At 46.6% G+C, this 13,891-nt stretch overlaps 1 protein-coding gene across 1 annotated transcript in view; it reads left to right on the forward strand.

The window, feature by feature from the left end:
• Positions 1-586: 586 nt before the first annotated feature.
• OSBP (oxysterol binding protein) overlaps positions 587-13,891 on the forward strand; it is a 35,989-nt gene continuing 22,684 nt past the window's right edge. Inside the window, exons 1-3 of the mRNA XM_025878510.2 lie at positions 587-2,460; positions 6,948-7,156; positions 9,685-9,935. Of these exons, the coding sequence (XP_025734295.1) occupies positions 2,099-2,460; positions 6,948-7,156; positions 9,685-9,935 (822 nt within the window). The 5' untranslated portion in view covers positions 587-2,098. The remainder of the gene's footprint in view (positions 2,461-6,947; positions 7,157-9,684; positions 9,936-13,891) is intronic.

Consider the following 13,891-nt stretch of genomic DNA (forward strand, 5'->3'; position numbering starts at 1 on the left):
ACGAGTGACCATGGATCACTCTCTCACATGTCTCGGTTTCTTGCACCAGAAATCTAAGACAACCAGAGGAGCTCGGAGCACTGGAAGCTCAGTCCTATGTGTGCATATCCAGATGAGCCAAAGTTTTAATTACCAGGGAGATGCAAAGCCCCATGGGACTGCTGTGCGGCCTCAGAAATAATTTCCGACACTTCCATAAAACTCTCAGTCACCTAAGAGTGCCTTTCGGCTGGAAGGAGCAAGTGTCCCTTTATTCTTTGGAGCTGAAAATTAGTCTCTCATAAATGCTACCAGACATCCGGTTCCCAGGTAGACCAGAGAGAGTAGAGCAAAGGAGGAATGGTGACTTGACTAAGCAACTCTCCAGCACAAAGACAGGCGAGAGTTGGAGACTCACCAGTGGTGGAGAGGGTCGCTCAACGGCTGTTACCTCCTTCTGGCTGGCTCGCCAAAAAGGTGCTGCCCGTGGACTGGGGAAACCCGGGCCCTGTGGCCTCTGCTCAGCCCATTCCAAGGATGTCTCTGGACGCTCTTGGTCTCATCGAAAGAAAGAATTCAAAGACAGACCAGACACAGTGGATGAGCGGTGCAAGCAGGAAAGTTTATTAAAGTGCAAGTACGCTCCGCAGATGTGAGAGCAGGCCGGCTCGAGGGATAGCTGCACACGGGGGGCTTGGGTTTCTACCTTTTAGTGACAGTTGTTAACTAGGGGGTGGAATATTTATTACCCGAGGCGGGGATTTCTTGAAAGCAGGGTTTCCCGCCTTTTCTTCCTGATTCTGTCGGGCGTTTCCAGCCTTCTTTGTCAGCCGGCTTGGGCCGGTCTGGTTTGATCCGGTTTCCCGTGGCTTTGTTTTGGTAGTTCTGCCCGGACAGGCCTCTGACTTTCTTACAACTACGCGCTGGCCGCGATTTACCCGTTTCTGGACTCCAGGTATTGTTAAAACCTAACTAGCTGCCTACTCTTAACAAGAGCATACAGTCTGGAATCAAGAGTTAAGGGGTGTGGTGCGATGAATGAGCAAACCGGGGAAGGGAATTAGGAGGATCTTGGACCCAGGAAGGAACTGGGGAAGCTATTTGTGGACTCCGCAGCAATCCGGGCCTCCAGCTCAGAGCCAGCCGCTAGGAGGAGGCCCTAAAAGGGGGCTTTTCACAGGCAGTGGCAACCTGCTGAGAGTCACTCTTCCCAACAGGAAACTATACGGATGTTTTTAACTCAGGAAGAGTGACTCCAACGCTTTTGTGAAAAAACGCTTTTGGGGAGAAGACTCTTCGCCTATCCCGAAAGGCTGGAAGCAAGCAGGCAAGCCCCCACTGCGGGCTTCCCGGATTTTATTGGTTGCCTCCGGTCAGCCCCTCTCTCATTACGTCTCTGTTATTGGTCAGCACTGCCAAGCGTCAGCTGTCACAGACACCATCCGGAACCAATCATCTCTAATCCCCACTCCGTCTCTCCTCCAACATGTGAATGACATGCACGCGAACCAATAAGATAGGAAAGTGAGGATGTGAAAACGAGACTCCTTCCCTTGTTCCTCATCTCGTTTAGCAAGTGGTAGAAAAGGCTGAGCAGCTGACACCAACCACCAATCCGTAAGGGCGGAACTGGGACGAGAGAAGAGTGATGGGAGGGGGTGACGTGGCAGTGACGGGGTCATAAACTGAAATGAGTGGCGGAAACCCTGGCCAATCGGTGATCGAATTGGCCGGGCACTCTGCATTCTCGAGTCCTCCCTGAGCGCCGGAGACTTCGGGAAAGCACCAATGGGCTTGTACATGAGTCTGATTGGCCTTCACCTGAGCCAGTCAGCGGCGTGCCTGCAGGACGCGTCCCACCCCGGGCTCTCACTGGGCGGTGTGGGATGACAGGCCCGAGAGAAATGCCAATGTCCTAGGGGTCCTCCGCAAGTGACGCTCAGCGGCACCAATCGACTGCCTCCTTCCCGGCGGCCGAGCCCGCCCTCCCGCAGCGGGCCTGGCGGGGCGGGGACGCTGCGCGGCTGCGGCTGATGCGCTAGCCGTGTGGGGCGCTCAGGGCGGCGAGGGCGGCTCTCGTAGGCGGTTCCGGTCCTGTATTTCGGGGCGGCGGCGGCTCATGGCGGCGACGGAGCTGAGAGGGGTGGTGGGGCCGGGCCCGGCGGCCATCGCAGCTCCGGGCGGCGGCGGCACGGGTCCCCCCGTGGTGGGAGGCGGCGGCGGCCGCGGAGACTCGGGGCCAGGCTCCGGGGCCGCGCTTGGCACGGTGGCCTCGGTGGCGGCGGGCGGCCCGGGCCCCGGCGCCGGGGGAGTGGCGGCTGCGGGCCCGGCCCCTGCGCCGCCGGCGGGGGGCTCCGGCGGCTCGGGCGCCGGGGGTTCGGGCTCGGCTCGAGAGGGCTGGCTCTTCAAATGGACCAATTATATCAAAGGCTACCAGCGGCGGTGGTTCGTGCTGAGCAACGGGCTCCTGAGCTACTACAGGTAACTGCTTCCGGGGCGCCGTCCCCCACCGCAGCCCACAGTCCTCGCGCCGTCACCCTCTCGAGCCGGCACCGCAGCTGAGGTCGCCCCAGGCCCCTTTTCGTCACCTGCGCGCCTTGACAGCCCGCGACGCGAGCCCACCATCACAAAAGTGAACGCCCCGGGTCTAACCCCTCCACCTGGGTTACCCGCCCTTGGTGCAATACCTTCCCCTCCGTTCCTGGCCTTTCCATTTGTTTGGAGAGCATCTACTCTTCCAATGTGTTTCCACCAGCACAGAGGTGCAATGATGAATTCTGCAAGGAAGGCGCTGTTGTAGGTGCTAAGGGGCACATGTGGAAGAGCAAAGCCCAGGCATGGCTCTCCAGGAACTTACTGTGAAAGTCCCAAGTCTTAGCTGTCTGTCCTCGATCTCCAGAGTTCAAGGTTATTAGCAGCCCTTGATGTACCTGCCGTTGTTCTCTCCATGTTCAGGCACAAGGACACCAGGCACAGGGTGGCCTCCGTATCTAAGCCCCTGTCTTCCTTATCTCTCCCAGACTTGACATAGGCTTTCACCTTCTGGACAGCCCAGAATGGAGATGTGCACTCCAGTGCTGCTTTTATGTATGCTGAGCCCACCTACCCCCATGGGCATGATTTAAGCGGTCTATCCAGTATTTCTGGGGTCTCTTTGGTTGGTTAGGTTGAAGTTTTATTAAAAGAAGAGTCCATGTCTTTGGTATGATTACTTCTTGTTTGTTTTGGAATGTTTAATATATATTTATGGTGACTGACAGTCTTGCCATCACTGTAGCATGCTTTTGGCTCCTCGAGTTACTGGAGATAATGATACTGGCTTTGGGGACAGGACATAAACATTTCCTGAGGCCTGGACAGTTTGGGTACTTTCACTGACTCCCAGCAATAACCCTGGAGTTAGGAGATATTCCTATCTTACTGATGAGGAAACTGAGACCTAGCTGGGCAACTCTTCCACGGTCTTAAGGAGTCAGGATTTGAAATTAGTTCTCCTCACACCAACATAACCTAAAACCCAGGGTAGTGTTACATGAATCAGTCAGATAATAGAGATTATTGCTTGCCTATATAGCAAGTTCATAGATCATAGTTACTGTGTGTACTTTATACAAAATGTATAAGTCTCCTTTAAGGGAGACTTTTCTTAATATAATGGCATTTCTACTTGAAATCTTTTTATAAAGACCATCCTGAGACCCCAAACGCTGTTAAGAACAGCTCACTCTATTTCTCTTCCTTTGCAGGTAGTCATTCTGCCACCAGGAGAGTTAGGGGGAATGAATCTCTTCCATCAACCCCATTGTATCAGCTCTTAGAGAATTTTGAGGGGAAATTGAAGGTGGGAGTTGGAGGTTGTTGAAGTAAGAACACATTCTTATCTAGTCTCTAACATTGGAAAGTGCCTTAGCACATCCTTACTGCTTCAGCCACGTTGTGAACAGTTGTATCATTTGCATTATTATATTCAGAATTGATTTTAATTTTAACCCTTTCTAAGTACGCATCCAGGACGATCAGTTTTAAGGTTAGATCACAAATCTAACATTTTAGTGTGTTCCAAAATTTTTCCCCTACTCAAGTCCTATTTTCCTGTTTCACTGACCATCATTCTAATGTTCAATTGACTCGTATCCTAACTTGGCTTGTAAGTCACTATTAATATTGATTGCTCATCTTCAGAAGTTGTGTGTCAGCTGAGGGCCTTACTGTGTGGCCATTTTTCCTCATCCAAGTTCTTACCAGATTCACTTTCCAGACCAGTTGATTCTTTAATCAGTACCAGTCTTAATCAGTGTTGATCTTGGCTGGACATTAAGAACTTATATGTTGCTGTCTCTTCAGGTATTTGTAACCACTTTTAACTTCTCTTTTACAAGAGCTAATGACTACAGATCAGACTCCTTCCAAAGCATACCAAACCACATATTGGGAAATGTGCATAGGCCTGTCTTTGCCAGCTAAGATGGTCCCACCCACAGACCAACCAAGCAACAGGAACCAGGGTTATCAAATCTGTGCACTACCTTCAAAATCACTTTGAAGTATTTCCTACCGACTACACTGGTAATTTATTCTTCTTAACAGGGTTCTTCGGGTCCCCATCTCCCTGGAGTTATTTAGCTAAATTGTCATTCCTCCCATTTTTCATGCCTCCATAACCTGTCATCTCCTCTATATGCCTTTTACAAAATGCTGTTTTCTTTTTAACTGAGATCATATATTTCTTTGACCCAGCCTGTGATGAACTGTCCTAACGGGCTTTGGCGGGCCACTTCCCTCTTTTTACCCATCCTGTTCTTCCTTACATACACAGTTACATGGATGTTCCATTACTTAAAGCCGTATGTAGAACCTCAGCTTTCCCAGACACATAGCATTCGTTTTCCTGACTAGTTTCCAGAGATTGAGTTACTGTTTCGGCTGGCCTTTTCAGGGAACTTTCTAGACAGAAAGTACCACCTAATTGTTGCTGTAGTACTGGAAGAACTTACCTTGCACTCTGAACTGCACTAATCATTTATAAACATGGGTGTATCTGCCTGAACCCAAGAGCTCCTGAGTCAAGCCTGCCTTACTCTTTGGGTTCCTTGGTATTTCTAAAACTGCTATGGACTTTATGTGATTTGAGAAACTCCTTTAGTTCATGAAGATGACGCAGGCAGAAGAGATTCCTAGGAAGTGGCAGGTGAAAAGTACCAACAGATTGTGAGGAATGTGGTAAAAGTCCAAGTAGCACCTTTGGAGTGGAAAGCAAGGGTGAGCTGGCCTGTCAGCTGTGGGTCTGAAATTCGGCCTGCATTATTCATAACGTAACTGAAGCTTGGGGGTGGGGGGAGGGGAGGTAAGAATAGAAAAAACAGGGATTCACATTACAGTGTGGCAGGTGCAGGGGATGGAAAATGGCCCAGGCCATTGAGACCCCCTTGGCCCTCCCATACTGCTCATTTGTGCATTTGAGGAGGAAAAACCAGTTTCATGTGACACACTGAACAATAGCAAATCTGTCTTCCTAAGCACAGTAAACAGACTTTCTCAAATATACCAAGTCTTAGTTTCTGGAGATGGGGTGTGTGTCATTTCTGGCACGCAGGAATGTGCCAGGTGTATGGGGCTGTGCCAGGTGTATGGGGCTGCTTGACTCCAGTGAAAGGGAAATGGCTCCGCTCTGCACTGTGGCAGTCGGCAAAGGACTTTGACCTCTTTATGTTCCAACTTGGTCAGGGAAAACCATGGTCTCAACATGCAGGTCTCTGGGCATAACCCAACGGGCGGTGGGGAAATTAGCTCAGTTTGCAAGGTATACACAATTGTGCTAGCAGCTTGGTATTTTCTGTGAAGTTAGCTTGTTGTCACCAGGTAGTGATGTAAAGTTCAAAAGTTAGTCTATTAATAGAACTGTCAGTAGAGATGGGGAAAATTTTTGCACCCAATCCTCTGAGAACAGATTTGCTGAATCTTTCCTAGCTATTAATAGGATGGCTTAGGAGTTCCTACCAATAGAGGTCAGTGGATCCTTGGAAAGAGCATATTCCCAAAAGATTATATTACTTGGTGATTCTTTTATGATTATTCTTTCTTTACTCCCACAGAAAGCTAGTTATTCCTCTTTCATATATCATTTGAGCTGTAGTCAATATTTAATACCCTAAGCATCTCAGCGTGCCTTACACTGATGCAATGTAATTCTAAGTGTAGTATGACAATTCTCATTTGGGCTGAGTTGAGGTTAGGGAGGGAGGTTGTTCAGTATATGTGAAACAGAGCTATTCTTCCTCTGAGGGAGTGAGAGTGTTAAAAGAAATTTTGTTGTGTGAGTTTATAAGTCACTTATTTTATTTTTTAAAGATTTTATTTATTCATTGAGAGAGAGCATAAGCAGGGGGAGAGGGAGAGGGAGAAACAGACTCCCCGCTGAGCCTGGGAGCCCAACGTGGGGCTTGATCCCAGGAACTGTAGATAGTGACCTGAGCTGAAGGCAGATGCTTAACCATCTGAGCCACCCAGGCGCCCCATAAATCACTATTTTAAAATTATAACTTGCTAAATAGGTAATTCCTGACTACAAAAGGGTAATGAGGGAACTCTTTTTGGTGTGATGGACGTGTTCTACATCTTGATTGTGGAGGTGGTTACACAATTGTATACATTTGTCAAAACTCACTGCATTATACACTTAAAATTGCTGAATTCACATTGTATGTCGTTATACTTCCATGAAGGCTATTTCTAAAACAGCGGAGCAATACAGTCTGACTCAGTAATACCATTTAATGGCTGTGAAAGGAAATCCCTACTGATTGTTTCTGGAATCTTGGGGAGCTGTGTAAGGGAAATAGTAGAACTTGCTGTTTCCTAAGGCTGCCACATGTTCAAAAAGCTTAGAGCTACGAGAAGACAAGGAAGGCAGTGAAGGATAAACCACCCATCCACTTTCTACTTAGCTGGTCTTTGTCTCATTATTGCAGGTCAAAGGCAGAAATGAGACACACTTGCCGTGGTACCATCAACCTCGCCACGGCCAACATCACCGTGGAGGACTCCTGCAACTTCATCATCTCCAATGGCGGCGCTCAGACCTACCATCTGAAGGCGAGCTCAGAAGTGGAGCGGCAGCGCTGGGTGACGGCCCTGGAGCTGGCCAAGGCGAAGGCTGTGAAGATGCTGGCAGAATCGGGTAGGGAGCAGAGAACACCACGTCTGGGGAGCTTCCTGTTTGCCCCTCCTAGGCACATACCTTATTTTATTACCTCACTGTCCGTTAATTATCACCCATCTGACTGACTCAGGCATCTCCTCCTCATGCGGTATTTCTCCCGGAGTGGCAGTTTTCATCTGGGCGCAGTTCTGCCCTGCGGGGGTCATCAGGCAGTGTCTGGAGATGTTTCTGTGGTCCTAGCTGAGGAATGCTGGTACTATGGGCATCAGTGAGGAGAGGCCGGGGAGGCTGCGCAGGACAGCCCTCACAACGAGGAGTTAACTGGGCCCAAATGTCAGTAGTACCGAGATGGAGAAACTCTGTCCTAGAAGCATAACGGTTGTCATTTTGGCTTTTAATGCCATTTGAGTACCTTAAAATTTGGGGAAAGAAATATTTTATTGCTAGGTCTGTCTTAAGATTATTACAACTCATGGTTAGATTCTATCTTTACTTTTTTGCTTTTTCTCCTGGCATTTTCTTACTTAAGTATCTTCTGAGTTGAAACAGTCTTTATAGATTGCAAGACACATTATATGGGATACTTTCTATGGAAACTCTTCAGTTTGCTACCTTAGTTTCACTAAAAAGAGTGGTCTACACATGTTTCGATTTTTCTTCAAGGAAAATGGTGGTATTTCCCCTGCCCAGCCCCTTGTTGATAGTTTAATCACACTGAGCTTGTCCACTCAGAGCTGACCAAGATGGTCACCTGCTGGCTTTTGTTCATCTCTTGTTTTTTTATCCCCTGTCATTTCCCACACTGTATTTTATCTGTTAAACAGCGAAAGGAAATTTACCGCTTTGTAAGTTTTTTTGTAACAGGTTATATTTTGACTTCAGTCCTGCCTCTCGGGCTAGCAGATAGGGGAGGTCTTTCCTTATTTTCTTTTGTTTTGATTTTAGTGCTGATGTTAGCTCCCTCAAAGGAAGTGACATTGCTAGAAAAGCATTTTGAAGTTGCAGAGTGTTGGGTACAGAACTGATAGCGAGAGGTACAACATGGTACAACTATTTGACCTACTGTTGGAGGGTCATTTCAGTGCAGGGGTGGCTTTAGTGTCAGATGAGTTCATCACAAACTTCCTGAGCTCTCCTTTGGAAAAGGTAAATTAATGAGTCTTTTGGTGATGTGGATATTGCTTACAAAGAACCAGAGTGCAATTCTCAACCCATTTCATACAGGGCTCACCCATCACCCAATGGATAATCGTGGATTTATAGTAATGATCAGCTTGGACTGGATTGGAACCCTCAAGCTGGAGTTACAAGGCTCCCCAATTCAATCCCAATCCCAGGAGCTATTTAGCTTCTCCATCCTATCTTCCAGGGATCATTGGTTCTCAAACTTCAGTGTGCATCAGAATGGTCTGGGCAGCTTATTCAAAATTCAGGTTCTTGGGCCTTGCCTCCTACCAGCCAAATCAATTTCTGGGGTGGGGCCAGAGTGTTGGCGCCTTTAAGAAGAAGCCTAGGGGGGGGGGGGGGGGGAAATTGAATGTAGGGGGACAAAAGGTAGAGACTTTCAGTTATAAGATAAATAAATACTGGGGATGTGACACACAACATGATGACTATAGTTTTTTGGGTTTTTTTTTTTTTTAAGATTTTATTTATTTATTTAACAGAGAGAGAGAGTGAGCATAAGCGGGGGGAGCGGCAGGGGAAGGGAGAAGCAGACTCCGTACGGAGCAGGGAGCTTGATGCGGGACTCGATCCCCAGACCCAGGGATCATAACCTGAGCAGAAGGCAGATGCTTAACTGACTGAGCCACCCAGGAGCCCCTAAATGATGACGATAGTTAACACTATATGGTATATTTGATAATTGCTAAGAGAGTACATCCTAGAGGTTCTCATCACTAGGAAAAAAACTTTTTTTCCTTTTTTTGTGTGTCTATATGAGATGATGGATGCTAACTAAATTTACTGTGATGGGCGCCTGGGTGGCTCAGTCGTTGAGCGTCTGCCTTCGGCTCGGGTCGTGGTCCCGGGGTCCTGGGATCGAGTCCTACATCGGGCTCCCTGCTCGGCGGGAAGCCTGCTTCTCCCTCTCCCACTCCCCCTGCTTGTGTTCCTGCTCTCGCTGTCTCTCTCTGTCAGATAAATGGATAAAATCTTTAAAAAATAAATAAATAAATAAATAAATAAATAAATTTACTGTGATCATTTGTCAATATATGTAAGTCAGATCATGCTTATACAGTGCTATATGTCAGTGATGACTCAATAAAACTGGAAGAAAAAAGAAAAGCTTGGGCAAAATAAACGCTCATTGTCGTGTGCCCCGGCGGGGAAAAAAGGAAGAACCATGCAGGTGTTTGTGGTACAGGTGGGCTGTGGACCACATCAGAGCCCAGTTGTCTGGTAATGGCAAGCTCTCCGTTGGTCCAAATGCACAGCGCGAGGAGTGCTGGTTTCGTTGTGGACAGAGGTGGTGGGGTTCCGACTCTCAGCTCTGGAGTCACATAAGTGGAGTCCTATAACTCACCTTTTGGCTCCTACAGATGAGTCAGGAGATGAAGAGTCTGTCTCACAAACTGACAAGACGGAGCTGCAGAATACCCTGCGGACGCTGTCCAGCAAAGTGGAGGACCTGAGCACATGCAATGACCTGATAGCCAAGCACGGCACGGCACTGCAGCGCTCCCTCAGCGAGCTGGAGGCCCTGCGGCTGCCCGCCGAGAGCAACGAGAAGATCAAGCAGGTCAATGAGCGGGCCACGCTCTTTAGGATAACATCCAATGCCATGATCAATGTGAGTGCAGCTGGTGCCCGTGTCGCCTTTTTATTCTTTCCCTCTTCAGAATGCAGTTCTCCCCACGTGCTGTGCTGGGGCAAATTGTAATTGATAAAGCAGGGAACAGTAGGTCCTGCTTCACTGCTCATTATTCGTTGCATGAAAGAGAACAGGCCACGCAGATGCAGTGACTTTCATGCTCTGCTCACACAGTCCACTCCAACCTGGGACTTCGTTAGGAGGCCTCTGGCCTTGCTTCTGCAGCCGGCAGGACATCCGATGGCGATGTTAGTTGAGTCCCTTAACCTCTTTGGGTTGCGGTTTTGTTTATATGTTTTTATCTAACTTGATCTGTTGGATCTGAGTGGTCTCCATGGGTCCCTTCCCCTGTTGTGTGTGAGCTTCACGTTGGGAATCTTACCGTACTTTGCTAGTGCGTTCTGGCCTACAGTGTGGTAAGTGGGGCCAGGTATTAGTGAGAACTTTATACTAGTTAGTCCCATTTGTAGTCCTTGATTCCAGGGGTAATTCTGGGTGATAAGACAAAATACTCAAATTTGGGTACTTCGCTTTCAAAAAAGAAGGGACCAGTGCTTCTGTCTTACTATGACTCCAGCCTCGGGTGCCTGTGTGGAATACTTCAGCTGCTTGGGTGCAGGGCTCTAGGTAAACTCAGAGCATGGCAGGCGTTGGGATGTATTTCAGATACTGGGTGATAGGTGTGAAATGAATACATGGTTTAAACAGCACTGTTTCTCCTCTACCAGTGACTGATTCTCACCTGGTGGGTTGTTTCAGTTCACTTGCACAGAAGAACACCAGAGGATGTGTCCCAAGGCAACTGAAAAGAGTATCTGAGAAAGGACTTATGCTGGTTTTGCCCCTGTCCAATTAAATGGGATGAAATTACCTCACTAGGGCCAGATTTTCCCTTGTTCAGGGAGTGATACTAAGACATTTGTTAGAACTAGTTTAGTTCACTAGTTTAGTTCTAGAGATCAAAGGTCTTTTCTTGTGACCAGGGGAAATTTTAGTTTTTCTCACTTAAAACCCCTTTGTTACTCCATAGAAAGTTGTGATAACCTTGATTTTCATATCATTTTCTGAAATGTTGAACATCTTTTTCAGTGCTCTGATTCACACACCAAGTAGAAGAGGCTAATTATTTTTGTCCACTTAAGGACTGCAGGAAGATCAGCTATCTCCCAAGCCCATTTTGCCCATCAGCACAAATGCTTGTGGTTCTAATGTCTAATCGTATGCTCTTGTTCCAAACTCTCCCACTTCTTAGTGACTGTGTGCCTGTTTTTCAGGTCATATTTTATGGTCACATCTTTCATGTGATCACATATTTCAGGTCATATTTTATGATCAGGAAAACCTCATAAATCATACGGGTCAATTCACCAATAGTAAATAAATATACTTCTTAAATGGAACAGGACACAACAGTCTCCTGACAGTGAATGTGGCCTTTTATCCCTGCTCCATGGCAGGTTTTTTTCTCCTCTGATGTGAAAAATTAAATTACACACCTCTTGGTTAAAAAATTTTCTCATAAAACTGAAACTTAGTTTGGATTTTTCTATCAAAAGAAATGCCCATCTTTGTTCCTTGGGGCAGTTCTTCTTCCCCAAGTTGTATATGTTCAGAGTTTGTGTCAAAGGGAATGATCCTTTGGCAATCAGGTAAGTTCTGGTTTTTCATTCTGTTCTCCCCAGTGTACCGCCTATGCCTCCTTCGTAGCTCGTTGTTGCTTGAAATGGGTTTTTTATCCTTGCATTTTTTCCTTGGTATCTTTTAGGTGATAGTGGCAAGGCCTTAAAATTAACATGCTGACTTTACATCTCAAAACAGCAAAGTTTTATCAAAGGAAGAATACATTTCACTCAATTTCTTGATTGCTTAGGACATAGCTCTTCTTTCTACCAAAGTGAATTAAACCTGGGAAATCCATTTGATACCATTAGTGTATCCATTTGCTTATTCAGGAAACATCTGTTGAGCACCATCTGTGTTCTAGGCACTGTGCTAGGGGATATAAAACAAATGTGGATATGGACCCTGCCCTCAGGGAGACTATTCTCTAGTGAGGGGACGGAGAAGTAAACGGATCATTATAGAGTGTGCCAAGTGTCATGATAGACAGGAACACAGGCTGCTATGGTATATATAGGATACTGGAGGTGTTTAGCTCAGACCAGGAAGATTAGAGAAGGTGACTCCTCAACTAAGTTCTGAAAGACCAGAAAGACTCTTCCTGTGAAAAAAGGCAATAGACAGCTTGGGGGCCTGAAGTCCAACTGCCTTAGCTATCTACATAACCTGCTTCCTCTGTGAACTCAATTCCTTTTCTGTAAATGGTGATTATAGTAGCTGCTTCCATTAGATAATTAATGTCAAGGGTTCAGCGAAGTGCCTGACATATAATTGCCTTTCACTAAACTTTAGTTATGACCAGTATTCTTAAAAGAAGTGAGGGAGAAGAACTGATCTAAGTACAGATGTGGCTTATGGGGATCCCTTCCCTCTCTCCCAAAGTCTGGAAACTACTAATTGACTGTTAGAACAAGGAAGTAGCTAGAGATAAGGCTGGCCAGGGATTAAGTGTGGGGGAGGGGAGGGGTGCAGATCCTACTAAACGGGCTTGGTAGAGTGGATTAGAAGAGGATAAGACCGATTTTGATGCAGGCTTAACTCTCATAGCTAACACCTTATTGAATGCTTACTGTGAGCCTCAGATTTCTAAATGCTTTATATGTAAAGCGACAGCTCTTTGACTTATTGCTGTGGTGGTTCTTTGTTTGCACGAGGCACAGATAGGTTAAATGACTTGCCCCAAATTGCATAGCTAGATAGTGGGATGGAGCTGCGATTAGAGTCCCAACAATGGAACGCCTCTGAGTATGGAGGATGGAAAGATGTGTACACAGATCCCAGAAATATTAAAGAAGAATCAATAGGACTTGATAATCAGAAGTGGGGAGGGAAGAAAAATTAAGAATCAAGGGTGCCTCCTAGTTTCCTGGCTTGGGCAGGGGGAAGGGCCCTGGTACTGTTCTTGGCGTGGAGAAGCAGAGTCAGAACGGGAATGTGGTGAGTTCACTCTGGGACCCGATGATTTTGAGATTATTCTGAACCATTGGATAGACAATTGGATATCCTGTCTCCATGAATACAGAGCTGGAATTACTGATTTCATGGGCATTAGTTTATAGGCAAAGGTTGAAACCATGGGAGTAGCTACTCTGTTTACCATTTAGTTTCTCCATAACAGGGCATAGACTTTTAAGCGTACATTGCTTCCTTCCTTCATTATTTATTAAGCAAACTTTATCAGGCTCCTACAGTGTACAAAGCAACTAAGTTAGGACCTGGAGATATGTATATAAATAAGGTATAAATGATGTCTTCAAGTTGCTCATAGTCCACCTGGAGAGACAAAATCAGTCAGAGTACCACTGTGGATGGTATAAAACAGAAGTGTGTGCATAAGTGCTATGGAAATGCAGAGGAGAGATTGGCTGCTTACGAAATCATCACAGAAGAAGTGACATTTGCCACAGATCTTAAAGAACAAAGAGGAGGGATGGAGGGTACAAGGCAGGTGGTGGCCACACCTAAGGGGCCCTTGACGGTCAACCCAATAGTTAGGTTCCTAGCAGGGAGCCAGGGAAGGGGCTAATATGATCAGGTCTGTGTTTTGTCTCTAGATCCCTTCTTTGATGCCCATGTAGGCTTCTAGTTTTTAAGGTCAGTTGTTTCTCTTCGTGACCAAAATAAAAACCAGTTACTTTTCCCCATTTTGATCTAATTCAGGACAGATTCCCTTTTCTCTGCATCTGAATCCCTCAGCTTTAGGTGACCTGAGTGGGGTCAGGAATGTATTGAAAGCAGTTATCCTCTGCTTGTCCTCATCTTTCTTTTAGTCAGTAGATTGCTTCTTTTGGTTCAGTTCACATAGTTGCCCTTGG

Source organism: Callorhinus ursinus, unplaced genomic scaffold (assembly GCF_003265705.2).
Source record: "Callorhinus ursinus isolate GAN/ISIS: 27379988/994484 unplaced genomic scaffold, GSC_fseal_2.0 scaffold21, whole genome shotgun sequence".
NCBI lineage: Eukaryota > Metazoa > Chordata > Mammalia > Carnivora > Otariidae > Callorhinus > Callorhinus ursinus.